At 40.2% G+C, this 20,421-nt stretch overlaps 1 protein-coding gene across 1 annotated transcript; it reads left to right on the forward strand.

The window, feature by feature from the left end:
• Nucleotides 1-8,361: 8,361 nt before the first annotated feature.
• On the forward strand, nucleotides 8,362-8,759 carry LOC134324134 (histone H2B 1/2-like). The gene has a single exon (XM_063005814.1). The coding sequence runs from the start codon at nucleotides 8,362-8,364 to the stop codon at nucleotides 8,734-8,736; it is 375 nt and encodes a 124-aa protein (XP_062861884.1). The 3' UTR covers nucleotides 8,737-8,759.
• Nucleotides 8,760-20,421: the final 11,662 nt, after the last annotated feature.

The following is a 20,421-nucleotide window of genomic DNA, read 5'->3' on the forward strand; positions in this document are numbered from 1 at the left end:
CTAACTACGATAACCCCAAGTTGTTTCTAACCCTAACTACAATAACCCCAACGCGTTTCCAACCCTAACTACGATAACCCCAAGTTTTTTCTAACCCTAACTACGATAACCCCAAGTTTTTTCTAACCCTAACTACGATAACCCCAAGTTGTTTCTAACCCTAACTACGATAACCCCAACGCGTTTCTAACCAAAACTACGATAACCCCAAGTTGTTTCTAACCCTAACTACGATAATCCCAAGTTGTTTCTAACCCTAACTACAATAACCCCAACGCGTTTCTAACCCTAACTACGATAACCCCAAGTTGTTTCTAACCCTAACTGCGATAACCCCAAGTTGTTTCTAACCCTAACTACAATAACCCCAACGCGTTTCTAACCCTAACTACGATAACCCCAACATGTTTCTAACCCTAACTACGATAACCCCAACGCGTTTCTAACCCTAACTGCGATAACCCCAAGTTGTTTCTAACCCTAACTACGATAACCCCAAGTTGTTTCTAACCCTAACTACGATAACCCCAAGTTGTTTCTAACCCTAACTACGATAACCCCAAGTTGTTTCTAACCCTGACTACGATAACCCCAAGTTGTTTGTAACCCTAACTGCGATAACTCCAAGTTGTTTCTAACCCTAACTACAATAACCCCAACGCGTTTCTAACCCTAACTACGATAACCCCAAGTTGTTTCTAACCCTAACTGCGATAACCCCAAGTTGTTTCTAACCCTAACTACAATAACCCCAACGCGTTTCTAACCCTAACTACGATAACCCCAACATGTTTCTAACCCTAACTACGATAACCCCAACGCGTTTCTAACCCTAACTGCGATAACCCCAAGTTGTTTCTAACCCTAACTACGATAACCCCAAGTTGTTTCTAACCCTAACTGCGATAACTCCAAGTTGTTTCTAACCCTGACTACGATAACCCCAAGTTGTTTGTAACCCTAACTGCGATAACTCCAAGTTGTTTCTAACCCTGACTACGATAACCCCAACGCATTTCCAACCCTAACTACAATAACCCCAACACGTTTCTAACCCTAATTAGGATAACCCCAACTTGTGTTTAACACTAACTACAATAACCCTAAGTTGTTTCTTACCCTAACTACGATAACCCAAAATGTTTCTAATCCCATTGTTACGATCAGGCAATGACAATTAGAGCGAGGCAGAGTAAAAACATCAGCATCATTTCACTATTTAATCTGCTCTTACGAAAACAGGTGGGCATAAAAAGGTGTAGGTTTTCAAATGAACAATACACAAATTCTTATTTCTATAATGTTTGGAGTCTAATTACTTCAGTTGTTGTTTTTCAGTCCTTTGAAGCAGTCAAGACCAGCTTTGTGATATCCAAAAAGTGTATAAAGCATTAAAAAAGGACCTTGTTGCTTTTGTAGCAGAGCTAGCAAAGCGTCACACCTGACCATTGTGCTTTGTTCAAGTTCTTGTATTTCTCTCTGTGTTTAGTACCTTAATGGCAGTTTTAATTCTAAACTTTAAACGGTTTTACATCTGACTTCAGTAAATAAATAGACATGCCCCCCCCCTCCCCCCCCCCCCCAAAAAAAACCATTTAAGTTAATAAAGTAAATAAAATAAATAAATAATGTACATGAATAAAATGGCCTATTAATGCCTGATTTCTAATTAACACGGTCCTCATGCGGGCAGATGTTGCCAGCGGACCAAACAATGCCCAGGTGTGACCTATAATGATGTGGTTTAACTGTGGACTTTTCATAGACTAACATCTTTATAACAATACACAAACATTCATTTCTGTTAGTCCTACACAGTTGTGCTGTAAGTTCTACAGAACATATATTCACATATACTGACACATTTCTAAAACAACATATGGCTTCAACATCCACGTTCTACTGATGTTTCTAACACTCACAAACTAGATTTAAGTCTATTTTAAGTTTTTTTTTATCTAATACATCTCACTTATAAAGATGCACTTTATTTATTTATTTTATTTTATTTTTTAATAGTTTTTAAAACTCAGAAATGGCTTTAACACAGCTAACACCAACACATAAAATGTCTTCTTTCACTTATTTGACTTTTATTGATACAAAGCTAAGACCACATTCACTACAACTAAAATGTTTCTGACTTAGAAATATGTTTCTGAAACTCTCTCTCTCTCTCTCTCTCTCTCTCTCTCTCTCTCTCTCTCTCTCTCTCTCTCTCTCTCTCTCTCTCTCTCTCTCAATTCAATTCAATTCAATTTGCTTTATTGACATGACAAATTTACATACTTGTATTGTCAAAGCTTACATTAGTATATATAAATATTTGAAAAAAAGAACAAGTATATACATAGAAAAAATGGTAATAAAATATTCATTATGTAATTAGACAATTATTCACACAAAAAAAAGAGAAAATATTACTGTGTGTGTGTGGTGGGTGTGTGGTGTGTGTGTGTGTTGTGTGTTGTGTGTGTGTGTTGTGTGTGGTGTGTGTGTGGTGTGTGTGTGGTGTGTGTGCGGGGGGTGGGTGGGGGGATGATCTAATGTTTCACTCACTGTCCCGGAGTGTGTGACACTCCTGTACATATCTGGCTGCAGTGGAGGCTGATGGTCCCTCTCCTAATATAATGGCCAGTTTCTCGCTGTCTGTCAGCGTTCTGAAGCCGCTCACCTCTCTTCCAAACTGATCAAAATATTTGTGTCTAATTGTTGTGTATTTTGGGCAGTTTAGAAGGAAGTGCACCTCTGTCTCAACCTCACCTGTCCTGCAGTGACCACACAGTCTCTCCTCTCTGGGGATCCAGGACTTTTTTAACCTGCCTCTCTCGATGGCCAGGCTGTGGTCACTCAGTCTGTATTTGGTGAGAATGTGTCTCTGCTTCGTATCTCGGACAGTGAAGAGATACGTGGCCAGGTTGTATTCATGTTTTAGGGTCAGATAGCAGTTCAGTCTGTTTTGGGATTGAGTTTGGGTTGTCCAATGTTCCAGATAAGTGTTTTTGAGGTGTTTGATAATTTGGGTGATCCTGATTGGTGTTTGGGAAGCAGTGCTGGTCAGAGAGTTAGGGTTGTTAGGGGTCAGAGTGTTGGGCAGTCTCTGGACCAGCTGACACAGGGGACTCTTTTCAGGGTAGAGCTCTTGGGATAGGAGTGCCTGAAACTGCAGGCTTGTTGTGGGACTGGATTTTAGGTGCATCCAGAATTTAAGGGCTCTTTTTTTAATATTAATAATTAATGGGTATCGGCCTAATTCAGCCCTGCATGCATTGGTTGGGGTTTTTCTTTGTACATGTAAAATCATTCTGCAGAATTCTGCATGCAGGACTTCAGCGGGATGCTTGTCCCATCTAGTGTAGTCATGATGACTGAGTGGACCCCATACTTCACTACCGTATAGCGCAATGGGCAGGATTATACTATCAAAAATCTTTAACCAGATTCTAATTAGGACGTCAATCTTAATGAATTTGTTTTTAATTGAATAGAGGGCTCTGCAGGCCTTCTGTTTCAGTGCATCCACTGCCAGACCGAAGCCTCCTGAGGCGCTGATTTTGAGCCCCAGGTAATCATAAGAAAGGGTGTGGTCTAGGGCGGTGTCTCCTAGATTGAAAGTATATCTGCTTTCCTGAGATCTGGCTTTCTTTTGGAAGATCATGATTTTAGATTTATCAGGATTTACTGTCAGGGCCCAGGTCTGACAGAACTTCTCCAGCAGATCCAGATGCTGCTGAAGCCCCTTTTCTGTGGGCGACAGCAGCACCAGGTCATCCGCATAGAGAAGAAATTTAACTTCCGTTTTATTTAGTGTCAGGCCGGGATTTGCAGATTGCTCCAATAACACCGCTAAATCATTGATATAGATATTAAATAGAGTAGGAGACAAGCTGCAACCCTGCCTGACACCACGCCCCTGAGTGAAGACCTCAGTCATTTTATTGCCAATTTTTACTCCACATTTATTATTGACATACATTGATTTAATGATGTCATAGACTTTACCCCCTACACCATTTTGGATAATTTTATAATATAATCCTTCTTGCCAGATTGAATCAAATGCTTTTCTAAAATCTATAAAACATGCAAAAACTTTAGCATGATTTTGTTTGTGTAGATGTTGGTGGATTAGGGTGTGTAGGGTGTAAATATGGTCAGTAGTGTGATGATTTGGTAAAAAGCCGATCTGTCCATTACTCAGGACACTGTGCTCGGTAAGGAAGGCCTGTATCCGGGCGTTAACGATACAGCAGAACACCTTCCCCAGGTTACTGCTCACACAGATGCCTCGGTAGTTGTTGGGGTCGAATTTGTCTCCACTCTTGTAGATTGGGGAAATAAGCCCCCTGTTCCAGATCTCAGGAAAGCAGCCGGATTGGAGAACGATATTGAACAACCTGAGCAGAGCCTGCTGTAGCTGAGGACTGCTGCACTTCAGCATCTCGGTCCTGATGCTGTCAGGTCCGCAGGCTTTTCTGGATTTGAGTTTTTTAATTTGGGTATTCAATTCTTCCGGTGAAATTTGGTAATCAATTGGGTTCTGATAGTTTTTTATGGTAGATTCTAATATATTTAGATTTTCTATGATTTGTTGCTGTTCTGAATTAAAATCGTCTGGTGGTAATTGCTCATATAATTGTTCAAAGTGATTTTTCCAGGTATTTGGATTTTCTATGGCCAGATGATGTGGGTTTTTGTTGCTCAGGTTGTTCCACAGTTCCCAGAATTGATTTTGGTCAATAGAGTTTTCAATTTTTTTTAGATACTGAGTATAATAGATGTGTTTTTTATGTCGTAAAATCTTTTTATATTCCCTTAGATTTGTAGCATAATTTGTTCGAATTTGATGATTGTTTGGTTCTCTGTGTTTTTGGTTTGATAGATGTCTTAATTTCTGCCTGATTATTTTACAGTCTTCATCAAACCATTCTTCCTTTTGTGCTTTTTGGTTTGGTTTGGTGTTTATAAAATTGAGACCTGCAATTTTAGCGGATGTATAATATATTCCATTAATTTGTGAAACAGCTCTTTCAACACCTGATTGGTTTAATTCAAATGATTCTAATAAATAATTGTTAATATGATTAATGATTTTTGAGGAACCAACAGCAGATTTAAATTTAGCTTCGCTGTCATGATTCCATCTGAATGTTCGGTTTAACTGGGATGTTTTGCAGGGCTCATATTTCATGGTTTGATGCTGACTGAGTCGTTTAAGATAAACATTGATTTGACAGTGATCAGAAAGTGGGAGTTGTGGTCTGACAGTGAATGCACTAATAGTGGAGGGGTCCATGTCAGTGATCGCATAGTCGACTACACTAGCTCCAAGAGCTGAACAGTATGTAAACCTCCCTAAAGAGTCCCCTCGGATCCTACCGTTAAGAATATACAGACCTGAGGATCGACAGAGGTGCACTAGCTCTTTACCATTCCTGTTCAGGATGTGGTCAGGACTGTTTCTTTGAGAGCAGATAGTGCTGAAGTTGATGGATGTTTGTTTAAATATATATTTGTTACCAGTAGAATCGATGATATCGTTCTCATTGCCTGTTCTGGCATTTAAATCTCCAACAAGCATGACATTCCCCTGGGCCTGAAAATGTCTGATTTCCTGCTGAAGGTTCTCAAAGAAACAATCCTGATAGTACGGAGACTCTAGAGGGGGGGTGTAAACTGCACATATGTACAAGTCATTTTCACATTCAATTATGTTTTTATTTAATTTTAGCCAAATATGTGTTGAATGTCTTTTGGTTTCTGACAAATATGATGATAAATTGTCCTTATACCATATTATAACCCCCCCGGAGTCTCTACCATGTTTTATATTGCTGTGTTTTATAGAGGGCAGCAGAATTTCCCTGTAATTTGGGGGACAGTGAGTGTTGGTGTTATCTTTACACCATGTTTCAATTAGTATGATAATGTCTTGGCCAGAAATGCATGTTAAAAAATCTAAATTTGTGGTTTTAAAACCAAATGTTGAGGAATATAGTCCTTGAATGTTCCAGGAAGAGATTGTAAGAGATTTCATTCTAAGTAAACTATTAAATATTGATTATTAGCCATATACAACAGAAAGCAACAGTAATAATTAAGTTAATTAAGTATATTAAGTATATAAATATAAAAAGGATATATTGTTTTGTGTAATTATCCAACAAGTCTGCAGACGAGCTGGAGCAGCTGCCTCACTTCCTCAAGGGCTGGATGGTCTGGTTGTTTAATACCAGATACAACCTGTGCATAGGAGGGTTGTTGGCAGGTTGGTGGTAGAGCCTCTGCTGCAGTGATGCGCCGGGATCTGCTGGATTCTGCAGTGAGATGCTGGGATCTGCTGGATCCTACAGTGAGATGCTGGGATCTAGTCGGTGCTGCAGTGAGATGCTGGAATCTGGTTGGTGCTGCAGTGAGATGCTGGAATCTGGTTGGTGCTGCAGTGAGATGCTGGAATCTGGTCGATGCTGCAGTGGGACGCTGGGGTTTGGTGGACACTGTGTTGCTGGATGTGGCTCTACTGTGTCCTGCATTACTGGGAGTGGCTCTGTTTGGTCTGCCTCTCTTGGGTTGCACTGTACTCTTAGGCCTATGATTTATGTCATGAGGATAAGGCGTCGTTAACCCTGGGCTTTGTACGGCTCCTCCCAGATCATATGCTAACATCCAGATGTTGTTTTTGTCCACATGTACATGGTCATGTAGGTGTTCTGGAGTTAGCGCTGGGTGATGGGCAATTGTAATGCCCGTGATCTCTCTCTCTCTCTCTCTCTCTCTCTCTCTCTCGCACACACACACACACACATGCACACACAGCGTGCACACGAACAGGAGGGAGAGAGAGAGAGAACTCAGCGCTTTACACAGCCAGACATTACACACTGGAAAGGTGAGGAAAATGAGTGGTGGGAGACCAAGTGTTCAGTCTACCCACATCTTATACATGTGATGGGACATAGACTGTGTATCTGTCCCCTCAGAGAGAATCTTTTTTAACAGGGCAGATCATAACAGAAAGGAGAAACAGGATCAACCCATCAAAGATGAGCTCCTTGGTTTTTCTGAATGCCAATCTTCACTAAATACTTACAAATACTGTCACCTGAATGCTTTCACCTGGATTTTCTTTTAGTTTTGCACATTTTCATTTATATTTTGTTGAGTGATGCTTCGTTGATGTTGTGTTGTTTCACTCTAGATGCTTGTTTATTTTGTTTTTTTTATTAGGATTTTAACGTCACGTTTTACACTTTGGTTACATTCATGACTGTGGGAGGAAACCGGAGCACCCGGAGGAAACCCACGCGGACACGGGAAAGACATGCAAACTCCACAAAGAAAGGACCCGGACCGCCCCACCTGAGGATCGAACCCAGGACCTTCTTGCCGTGAGGCGACAGTGCTACCCACTTAGCCACCGTGCCATCCCACTCTAGATGCAAATGTACAAATAATATACACAATCAGATCTTTTTGTCTAATTGAGATGGGTCTTTGTTTTTGTATTTTATAATTTATTGTTGGAGCACTGTTCCATGTTGAGTATATAAATAAAGCAATTTAAATAATAAACAATTTTTTTTACATTAGTAATTCATTTTACATGTAATTTGGTAATAAATTAATTTAAGCAACAAAAAAATCTAAGGAGCCACTTGGGAGCCGAAAGAACCGGCTCTTTTTAGTGAGCCGAGCCAAAAGAACCGGCTCTCTAAAAGGAGCCGAAATTCCCATCACTAGTGGAGGTACTAGCTACGCGCTTTACATGAGGCCTACGCTGAGCAGCTGCGGCCACAGTGGGCGGTCGCTGCTTAACACCGCCCCATTGTCTTCAACTAGGTCCGGTAGAGGGAAATAACAGGCTCGCCGTGATAGCCTGTCCTGCATTGACTTGTTTCATCTATACCAATAATACTACGTTAAATAAAGCATTTTTTAAATCAGATCTCTCGTTTAGATCTTTGTGTAAAATATAAATATCTATCTATCTATCTATCTATCTATCTATCTATCTATCTATCTATCTATCTATCTATCTATCTATCTATCTATCTATCTATCTATCTATCTATCTAATTTTTTTTTTTTCTAAATATTGCTATTTGTTCTTTTATTTGCGGTTTTAAAACATGTATCGACCTTAGATTAAGCGGGAACAGACAACAAAGAACAGATTCTAGTGAATATGGCAGGGGAAGGCGTGGAACGGTATGTTGTCTGTCCAATAGAAACCCAGGACCTTGGACCAATCAGAGTTACGTGTTTCAACTTGGCCTACTCAGCATGCAGGGTTAATAAAGCGGGCGTGTAGCGCCGTTTACATTCACTTGTAGTTTGCTCTAGAAGAAAAACAACAGCATCATGCCTGAACCCGCCAAGGCCGCGCCCAAGAAGGGCTCCAAGAAAACCGTCACCAAGACTGCTGTTAAAGGAGGCAAGAAGCGCAGAAAGACAAGGAAGGAGAGCTACGCTATCTACGTGTACAAGGTCCTGAAGCAGGTCCACCCTGATACCGGGATCTCCTCCAAGGCTATGGGCATCATGAACTCCTTCGTCAACGATATTTTCGAGCGTATCGCTGGTGAGTCCTCTCGTCTGGCGCACTACAACAAGCGCTCCACCATTACCTCCAGGGAGATCCAGACCGCCGTGCGCCTGTTGCTTCCCGGTGAGCTGGCCAAGCACGCCGTGTCTGAGGGCACCAAGGCCGTCACCAAGTACACCAGCTCCAAGTAAAGCGCCTTAGTCGCTTTGGTAAACCAACGGCTCTTTTAAGAGCCACCCATCTTATCAATTGAAGAGAATTTTCCTCTTTTAAAATATAAAATCTGAACATGTGATACCCACATTAGCTAGGTAGTCTCCCATGTTTATAATACTTGATTCTTTACCTTTTTATAATATACTATTCTTTTTGGGCCCTGCTATTTTTCACGGGTTGTCCACGACTGCCACTATGTGGTGAGATTAGAATTACAACACGCAAAAATCACTGTACTGTTAAAAGATAAAGTATGATGCACTTTAAACATCTAATCTTAGCCGTTTCCATCGTCCCGTTATTAAAGATTTCGTTTGTGCTGTGCTCCTCAGCTGCTAACTATGTAATGGTTAACTAATATCATTAGAACAGCATTAAATGGCCCCATTTATATTGTGGCGTTTGCGTAGAAGAGACGGAGTTGCCATGACAACAGGATTAGCTCTTTATTGGTTACACGGTTGAACACACGCGCCATCCCAAAAATTCATTCCTCGCTATTGTAGCCATGTTATTCCTATCCCCGCGCTACACAGTTACGGTAGGTTTTAGATTCAACATTAAACAATTAAACAAATACACTATGCACAAACTAACATCGTTAAACAGAACACCAAACAACATAAACAAACCTAATAAACATGTACAACAAAAAACGCAACAGTTATTAACACCGCGGCCGCGAGTGCCTCTGGGTAACGCTCGCTCCGCCCTCCCCCCTAATCCACAGTGGCGGACGCCACAATATCAATATGCATTCTGACATGGAGCAAGCGTTGTTCAATTGTTTTATTTAGACACAATGCGGCGCAGCCAATACTGATGGCTTTTAGTCTTTACGTATCTTTTGCAGATAGCAAACTATCTTTTCACGTTCGACAATTTCTCACTGGACTTTATGTCCATTTTTTGTGGTGATGATTTAATAATAATAATAATAATAATAATAGAAGAAGAGCAAGAATAAAATAATCACAGGATTGCTGGCCTAAAACAAGTACAAATACAACAACAGTACTACTACTACTACAGCTAGTGCTTAGGATTATTATTCCATCTATGGTGTGGTGCTTGGAAAAGTAAAAAAAAAATAATAATAATAATAAATTAAAATGAATATATCATCTTTCTCTCTTTAGCTCTTTTTCTCTCTCTATTCAATTCAAAGAGCTTTAGTAGCATGACTGTTGTAGTACTTACAGTAGTGCCAAAGCATTGAAAAGACAGAATATGAATGTACATAAATATACAGGGGGGAAAAAAGAGGAAATATTAAATAGATAATACAATAAATAAATAAAACACGTATATATGGAACACTCTCTCTGTGTGGGTCCATCCAGGCTGGTCCTCTGTTCGGGTGTAACAGTCCGTGTCTCTCAGACTGTTGCAGGCAGATACATATACTGTGCTGCTACAGTGCTGCTCTCCTTCTCCTCTCCTAACATAATGCTCAGTGTCTGGGTGTTGGTAAGAGAGAAGAATTCAGGGTGAAGTGTTTGAAATTGTTTTGTAGTAGACCTCTCCTGTATGTGACTGTATTTTGGACTATCTGTTAAGAAGTGCAGCTCAGTCTCTGTGGTGTTGGTGTTGCACTGTGTACACACTCCTCGTTCTCTGGGGCACGGGATTTCTTGTAGTGTCCGGTCTCGATGGCCAGCTTGTGTGCACTGAGTGTGTATTTTGTCAGTGTGGTTCTGTGTTTGATGTCAGTCACTGTACTCAGGTAATCTGCTACAGTGTACTGTCAATTAAGGCCGAATAACACTGCGTTTTACTCTGTGCTTGTATTTGGGTTCTCCAATAGCTGATGCAGTGTGGTGTGTGTTTGTGTAGTGTCTGTTGTTGTTTATGTAGTATGTGTGTGTGTGTTTGAGTAGTCTCTCTCTCTCTCTCATCAAAAAAAACATACATAAAAGAAAACATATACATACACATACACACATAAATACACAAACAGAATTAGTTTGTGTGTTGTCACATTTTGGCCACGAGATGGGAGCCACGCTCCACTAATTGTCTATTGGTTCTCCATAACGTTATAATTACAGTTACTACTACTATTACTACTACCACCACTGCCAATAACACTATTATTACGACAACAACTATAATAGAAAAAAATAAAAATCATTACTATGAGTAATAATGATTATTTACAGTTAATATTTGACAGTATGTCTGTTCTAAAATGCCTGTAAGCACCCTGTGTTAATTACCTATAATATTATTTTATTATTGATATTGATACATTATTTTGAATAAAAATTACTGACTATTAATCTTTTATTTCTTTCATTTTTTTTTATTTTTTGGCATTTTCCCCTCTTCGTTACTGTTATGTTTTTTGTTCTGTTACTCTACATTACTCCTACTAACTTAATGCTTCCTAGTACCCCATAAACTCACACCACTATAAACATTATTAATCAGATGTGTTATAAGTGGGATATATAAGTGGGTAAATAAGAACAAAACTAGCCAAAACACCATTTAGAACAGCATGCTCAGCTCGCAAGCTGTGCAAAGTGTAGAAATACTAGGCCTAATACCATAATGCCTAGTTCACACTACACGATTTTTGCCTTGATTTTTGCTCGGCGACTGGTCGGCGCTAGATTTGCCGGCTCGGGAGCAACTCGGCGTTTGCTTGGCGGTCAAAACTCGGCTCTCAATCTCTGTGTGAACTACCCAACTACTCGATCGGCAACTGAAGTGAGATCTCTAGCATGTCAGATATCTGAATCTGAGTTGCCCGACTGGCAATGAGTGCTATGTCGAACAGCCATTGAGAACGCAAGATATGGTGTAAGGGGAAACGCAGGGGAGGCGTTGTAAAAAGGTGGGACAGGGGCATAATATAGTTTATATCAGAAAACATCAGCACACACAAGTTTTACAGTATTTCTGACCCTATCGTTCTCTACAAAACATAACACCAACATTGCATTGCAAAAATATTTATTAACCTCCAACTCACTATAGAACAATCCATGCTGTTCATGTAGCCAAATCCACTCAGATTCATTTATTTGTCCTACTTGCTTTTACGCTGCACTTCAGCGCACAAACTTTGATCACTCGCTACTTGTTGACGTGCATTTTTGGACGTGGTATTGTTAAACCTTTCGTCACTTCTCGCATTTGTTTTCTTGACAAAACGTAGTTTGGGAGACCAGAGAAGCTCGCCTTCGATTCCAGATTGTGATAGATCGTGTAGTGTGAAACCCCCTGTCGCCGATCAGTCGTGTAGCGTGAAATACACACCGACTTGAAAGACTCCCGATTACAAGAGATCCAGTTGTGTGGTGTGAAATGTACAGCGACCTGACGACTTGGAAAGTCGTGTAGTGTGAACTTGGCATAAGTGTATGGACATGAGTCTAACTAAGATCTAACAGACATATAAATCATTTTGTGTAAAACACAAAATAAAAAATCATATCAGGCAGCACATCTTAATAATCTAATGTCAAACAAATTAACAAACAATTACTCCACCAGATGAAGAAAACTGGTTACTAAAGAGAATGAATACATACTACTGAGCCACAAACCCTTTTTCCCGCTAGATGGAACTATTTAACTATAAAAACGTGTGGAACAGGCGTTAGGACTGCGCAGCGGTATTTTACTCTAGCCCACCACAGCAGAGATTCGGGTTCAAATATCAGCAACGATGTTGGCCGTCCGTGCGTTTACACTGACGTGTTGGCTATGTCTGGGGGTGGGGGATTATTGAGAAATTCCTGCTTTGCACCGAGTGTTTCAGGGTCAGCTGACCAGGATAAAGCTGTTGATAAAAACAAAGGGGCAAACCACTTTAACACTGTAAATTTCACCATGCTATACAGAGCATTATCTAAATATAATCTACAGTTATCTAAAAATACCATCCATTTAAAAAAAGCTTTATTAGCAAAACAGCAGCAAGCCAAAAGGCAAATAGCACATACGATTATTGATAACATGTCAGTGCACTTGAGGTTTATTTATTTAGCACCAGACAGGATAAAATAAACATGTTTACTGTTAAAATTGATGCCACACAGTTATTGTCTGTCTATGCTCTTTCTTTTAGTACTAATTTTCCTGGGGATAAATAAATTATCTACCTACCCGAGTGTGTGTTCATGTATGTGTGTGGGGGTGGGGGGGATGGGTTCAACAGATAATTGATAGGGTGAGTTATGTTTTATTCTGCATTTATGCATTATTATTTTTGTCCAATATCACACGTTTCATATACATTGAAACAAATGTAAATAATAAATTTAGATGCTAACAGATTGTTTAACGGCATTGTTTCTTGTGAGGAGCCATTGTACAAATATACTACAGAAATCAAGGAGTTGCAAAGCTGATTGATGTTGGGTTTCTCTGCCGTCTGGTCGCTGTGGGAACGAACATGCACCTATTACATTCTTACAGACTGCTGCCGCAGCTGATGGGGGTTTCCATAGATACAGCAGGAGGCCAAGGCCACTATAAGCAACCCTCATCCTTATCCAGACTCCAATTCAGGTATGCACTAATGATTCCTAATTTATTTTATATAGTAAAATAATAAAAAATCTATAATTTTGTAGCTTTATAATGTATATAAACTGGTGTTAATACTTGTTCATAAGGATGTGGAGCAGTACATTATATGCACTGGTTTAACATTTACTTATTTATTCGGTAATTTAGCTTCAGTAACTGTTTAATCTCAACTAAAATATCCAAAGGAAATTTACAAGGACAATTTAAAGCCAAATTTCACCCAGACAGTAATCAGATGTGAGGTTTAAACCCAGTCACCCAGGACCCTGAAACCGCAAACCATTAAACACCCTTTGTCAGATTTTACTATGGGCTTGTTTTTTTTTCTGACACCCAACAAACCCAGATTCATCTCTCACATTGTGAAATGAAATAAATATTTTCATAGAATGAATGGTCACTTATTAGAGGTAAAGTAAAATGCTTTGCAGATCTGCCTAAGGCTAACTGACCATGGAACTCAATAAGCCAGTTCTTAGGTTTAACTTGCTTCCAGAAACTTTTTAGAACTTTTCTATACTAAGAACAACCGAAATATTTTCATGTGCTTTAAAACTTTGCGTTGCTTTTCACTTCACATTAAAATTGTAACTTAAGTTGTTCTGTACAATCCATCCTACTATGTTTGTCAATATGGTTTTTATGGCTGTATGCTTCATTTTATGTACCCAATAATGATGCATATAGCCAAAACAGTGGAACCAACTAATTACAAGATGTGTCCACACATTTTAGATTAAACTGTGTTTCATAAAAAATTAATGCAGGTGACAAAATTATGCAATTTTTATTTAAAAAGGGTAAATTACAAGCCCACAGTATTATCTGGTCACTCATACTATATGTGTATCCATTTACTCCAAATGATGGTTTTGGAATTGGATGTCCAATAAGCTCACAGCCAATTCTCAACACACCCTCAGCCATATTGTGTCTACAGACACCTAACCATGAGCTTGTTGGACATTCCCTTTAAAAACCATGAGCATTGTCTCGGAATCTCCTCTTCCCCAGCACACACTTTGCAACAAAATTTTGTAGTGTATTTGAGGACATTTCTGGCCATTTAGTAGAGAGCATTTGTGAGGTTAGACACTGTTGATCTATGGTGAATTGGCCAGTCCAACACACAAGTAATTCTTAGACTAAAGACTAATGTTAATGCAGGGACCTGCTACAGAATTAATACACATCAAATATCCCACCAAATGTGTGTGTATGTGTGTTAACAAACCTTATAAATACTGATGGTAATTTGTTTCTGGATGATTAAGAAAACTTGATTTAATTGGCAACTTTTTTATGACTTTTATCCAAAACCAGTATCATACAGTAAAAATAGCTGGCTGTTTGCTGCACCACCCACTGACTTGAAGCACACACATATGCAGTCAGTGACTCAGAACTTGTAAAGAGTGGGCGTCCAGTGACTCATTCATAGCAATATCATTTTTAGCTGCTAGAATTTTGATTCATGGTCAAGTTAAGAACCTAAGCATACATAAAATTAGCCAATGCAATGTTCATAAATTATCCACAGATCAGTCACAACATTAAAATGACTGACAGGTAAATTGAATAACATTGTGCCTCTCAGGCTATTATGCTAGCCCACCACTGCTGAGATCTAATCTGAGGTTTAAATCTTAACAGTACGGTCTGCCATCCAGGCATCTACACAGACAGACTTACATTATTACATAATTATAAACATTGTTTTTTTTGCTTTTGTCAGAAACCAAGTCCACTGCAACCCTAACCAGGATAAAGCGGTTAATGAAAACGAAACAAAAAAAGAACTTATTATTATGAACTTATTATTTTGTTACAAAGTGTAAAGATTTTAACTTAGCTTTTGCTTCTCTGACTGAATAATTAACATACTTTTTGTCAAAATAGAGCAGGAAAAAGGAAAACACATCACAAATTCTATGAGGCATTTGATGGCTATGCCTAATTTGGATGTTTCACTTACCATTATGTTGTTCCACTTACCCCTGAGGATGTTTTTAAAATTAGGTATTTCATCAAGATGTTTTCAAAAGTCATTTCCGCTGCTATTTCTCAATGATGCCATGCAAAAGTCTTCTTCATAGGGTCCTTCATGATCATCAAATCAGGTTGTGTCTTCCTATACTGGTCATGCAATACCTTAATGTGGGCCTCAAAAGACTTTCCAACAATACATGATTCTTTTAACAATGACACAAGTAATCACTTACACCTACAAATTTTTTTTAATGAATTACTTAAATTAAAAAACAAAACAAAATACTTATTAATGATGGCTTAATTTGCTTAGCACAAAAAGATTCAGATCCATTTGTTGAATTGCTTGCTTGGTGAAACATGCTAGCACACCAGAGCTGACATTCCGAACTCGTCGCTTCGAAACTCAGCTCTGCCAGTTCACTCTCCTCAATCGGGGCGGGGGTCAGCACCAGTAGAGAGGAAGCATAACGCAAATGGGTAAAAATTGGACAGGCTAAAAATTGAGAGAAAAGGGGAGAAAATGCATTAAAAAAAGAACTTCCAACCTTTGTGTCAAAATAGGACATGTTCTGCCTTCAATTTCTACCTGAAAGAAGAAGAAGAAGCTAAAATGTAATTTTAACTATAACCCTTTCCTAAAAGGTAAGTTTAACAAATAAACAAGGACTTTTCTGTTTCCTGCTGTTTTCTGTTTCTTTTCTTTTTTTTGTTTTGTTTTTTTGGCTCATTGAATCATATTACTTCAGGGGTCAAGGTTTTGAGCTACTTACGAGTTGTTGAGATTGGGTCAGAAGTGCTTATTTTGTTGTTGTACTCCTGGGTCATTCAACATAAAACGCGTGTGTATCCCTGTCAGTGACCACAGATTTGAATGCACTGCTGTAGTTTAAGATTGTTCCCACTAAAACAATAAATGCTTGTTTTTGCATTCTGATCTTTGTAGCAGTTATTTTAACATCCTCAGACAAGGCCTCCAGCCTTGATCAGTCTTGGGCCTATGTGGACTGCATGTCCACTGCAAGTAGCACTTTGTGGCCCCAATGTATCTGAGTTTTAACAACTTCTTTGAGTAATACATTCAATCAGCCTTCAACGTTTTGAAGAAAATGCTTTGACATTTACAGTGTATCACAAAAGTGAGTACACCCCTCACATTTCTGCAGATATTTAAGTATATCTTTTCATGGGACAACACTGACAAAATGACACTTTGACACAATGAAAAGTAGTCTGTGTGCAGCTTATATAACAGTGTAAATTTATTCTTCCCTCAAAATAACTCAATATACAGCCATTAATGTCTAAACCACCGGCAACAAAAGTGAGTACACCCCTTAGTGAAAGTTCCTGAAGTGTCAATATTTTGTGTGGCCACCATTATTTCCCAGAACTGCCTTAACTCTCCTGGGCATGGAGTTTACCAGAGCTTCACAGGTTGCCACTGGAATGCTTTTCCACTCCTCCATGACGACATCACGGAGCTGGCGGATATTCGAGACTTTGCACTCCTCCACCTTCCGCTTGAGGATGCCCCAAAGATGTTCTATTGGGTTTAGGTCTGGAGACATGCTTGGCCAGTCCATCACCTTTACCCTCAGCCTCTTCAATAAAGCAGTGGTCGTCTTAGAGGTGTGTTTGGGGTCATTATCATGCTGGAACACTGCCCTGCGACCCAGTTTCCGGAGGGAGGGGATCATGCTCTGCTTCAGTATTTCACAGTACATATTGGAGTTCATGTGTCCCTCAATGAAATGTAACTCCCCAACACCTGCTGCACTCATGCAGCCCCAGACCATGGCATTCCCACCACCATGCTTGACTGTAGGCATGACACACTTATCTTTGTACTCCTCACCTGATTGCCACCACACATGCTTGAGACCATCTGAACCAAACAAATTAATCTTGGTCTCATCAGACCATAGGACATGGTTTCAGTAATCCATGTCCTTTGTTGACATGTCTTCAGCAAACTGTTTGCGGGCTTTCTTGTGTAGAGACTTCAGAAGAGGCTTCCTTCTGGGGTGACAGCCATGCAGACCAATTTGATGTAGTGTGCGGCGTATGGTCTGAGCACTGACAGGCTGACCCCCCACCTTTTCAATCTCTGCAGCAATACTGACAGCACTCCTGCGCCTATCTTTCAAAGACAGCAGTTGGATGTGACGCTGAGCACGTGCACTCAGCTTCTTTGGACGACCAACGCGAGGTCTGTTCTGAGTGGACCCTGCTCTTTTAAAACGCTGGATGATCTTGGCAACTGTGCTGCAGCTCAGTTTCAGGGTGTTGGCAATCTTCTTGTAGCCTTGGCAATCTTCTTGTAGCGCAACAATTCGTCTTTTAAGATCCTCAGAGAGTTCTTTGCCATGAGGTGCCATGTTGGAACTTTCAGTGACCAGTATGAGAGAGTGTGAGAGCTGTACTACTAAATTGAACACACCTGCTCCCTATGCACACCTGAGACCTAGTAACACTAACAAATCACATGACATTTTGGAGGGAAAATGACAAGCAGTGCTCAATTTGGACATTTAGGGGTGTAGTCTCTTAGGGGTGTACTCACTTTTGTTGCTGGTGGTTTAGACATTAATGGCTGTATATTGAGTTATTTTGAGGGAAGAATAAATGTACACTGTTATATAAGCTGCACACAGACTACTTTTCATTGTGTCAAAGTGTCATTTTGTCAGTGTTGTCCCATGAAAAGATATAATTAAATATCTGCAGAAATGTGAGGGGTGTACTCACTTTTGTGATACACTGTAGTTGTGTCTTCTGGTTGGATGGGTGGCATTCTTCAAAAGAGCCACTACAAAAAAAACCAAGCTCTTTTATTAAGGGTCATTCTATTGCCAACGTTTATCCATGAAGCTTGCCTGACTATACCCTTGATTTATACTCTGGAGAGTAGTTCTGGGGACATTGGCTTTTTGGTATGTTCTTCTCATATTTGAGTAGCTTGTCTTGAAATACCAGATATTGTCTAGACCCAGCTAGAAATTGATCATGATTAAGCAGATAATAGATTAGAGCACAATGAAAGTATAAACAAACTACAAGCTGGGGAAAGCTATGAACCCCTCCCTACAAAAATACATATAATCACATAAACAGAAAATACTGCATTCAGTGAGCAGTACTGTTGTTTTATTTAAATATTGAATGCCCCATTCACAAAGAGTGAAAATATCTTTACAAGAAATCATGTTTCTCATTCTTTTTGATGCAATCAATGGTCACTCCGTGATTACATAAAACAAATCAAATTTTTGTGAATTACAAAAAAAAAAAACTGCATCCATGCCCAAAATTTCATTTCATATGAAGGTTGATGTTGTTTGTCTTAAAAAAAAGAAGATGAAATTGTGGAGTGGTCTCTGACAAGGCACACATATGTCATTCTTTGATATTTTAACCAATTTAAATTTTTCATTTTACAAGCGCCCATGGCTCCCAGGTTAAGAACCTTGTTAATTGTGCAGTGAAGATTTATAAACATCATAATTACATTCAATCAACTTTTCACAAGCCCACCTGCATACTCAAAAGGTTCAGACTGATGGGTTGATGGTCTTAAGCATTTTGATGCCTAATGAAACATTGTTCACCTGGAGATAACACTTTATAAGCATACCTGGGAGTTAGCTCAGGGAGTTTTTCTGACAGAGGGGTAGTGGCCAAGCATGTCCGACAGACACACAAACAAAGGCCAACAAACAGAAGAATCAGCCCCAAACCCCATATACACTTATAAAGCATTTTCTCCAGGTGTTGAATGAACTAATTGAAGTAAATTGATCCCACCTTGTGACGACCAGGTGCTTCGTCTCACCACAGCAGACGTGAGGAGAACTCTGCACAGAGTCAACCCACAGAAGGCTTCTGGACCAGACAACATTCCTGGCCGAGTGCTCAAAGGATGTGCAGACCAGCTGGCAGATGTATTCACTGACATCTTCAACATCTCCCTGAGCAGCGCCATCGTTCCAACATGCCTCAAGACGTCCACCATCGTACCCGTGCCAAAGAAGTCATCTGTGTCATGCTTCAATGACTATCGTCCCGTAGCACTCACGCCTATCATCATGAAGTGCTTCGAGAAACTAGTTATGAAGCATATTAAGACCCTACTGCCTCCCACCATGGACCCACTGCAGTTTGCGTACCGTCCTAACCGCTCAACGGACGACGCCATATCTACTACACTTCACCTGGCTTCTACACACCTGGACAGAAAGAACACTTACGTCAGGATGCTGTTCATAGACTTTAGCTCAGCATTCAACACCATCATTCCTCAGCATCTAATTGGAAAGCTGAGCACGCTGGGCCTGAACACCTCTCTCTGCAACTGGATCCTGGATTTCTTGACTGAGAGACCTCAGTCCGTCCGGATCGGTAAGAACACCTCCAGCACCACCACACTGAGCACCGGCGCTCCCCAAGGCTGTGTGCTCAGTCCACTGCTGTTTACTCTGCTTACGCACGACTGTACAGCAATGCACAGCTCGAATTCCATCGTTAAGTTTGCAGACGACACAACTGTGGTGGGACTCATCAGCAACAACGATGAGTCAGCGTACAGAGAGGAGATACAACATCTAACGGACTGGTGCCAAGTCAACAACCTGTCTCTGAATGTGGATAAAACCAAAGAGATGGTCATTGACTTTAGAAAGACACTAAGGGACCACTCCCCACTGCACATCGACGGCTCATCTGTTGAGATCGTCAAGAGCACCAAATTTCTCGGTGTTCATCTGGAGGAGAATCTCACCTGGACCCTCAACACCAGTTCCATCAGCAAGAAAGCCCAGCAGCGTCTCTACTTTTTGAGAAGACTGAGGAAAGCTCATCTGCCACCCCCCATTCTCACCACGTTCTACAGAGGAACAATCGAGAGCATCCTGAGCGGCTGCATCACTGTCTGGTTCGGAAATTGTACTGCGTCGGACCGCAAAACTCTCCAGCGAGTAGTGAGGACAGCTGAAAAGATCATCGGGGTCGCTCTTCCATCTCTCACGGACATTTTTAACACCCGCTGCATCCGCAAAGCTCTCAGCATTGTGGACGATCCAACCCACCCATCACATGGACTTTTTACTCTGCTCCCGTCTGGGAGA

The sequence above is a fragment of the Trichomycterus rosablanca genome, chromosome 1, assembly GCF_030014385.1.
Source record: "Trichomycterus rosablanca isolate fTriRos1 chromosome 1, fTriRos1.hap1, whole genome shotgun sequence".
Lineage (NCBI taxonomy): Eukaryota > Metazoa > Chordata > Actinopteri > Siluriformes > Trichomycteridae > Trichomycterus > Trichomycterus rosablanca.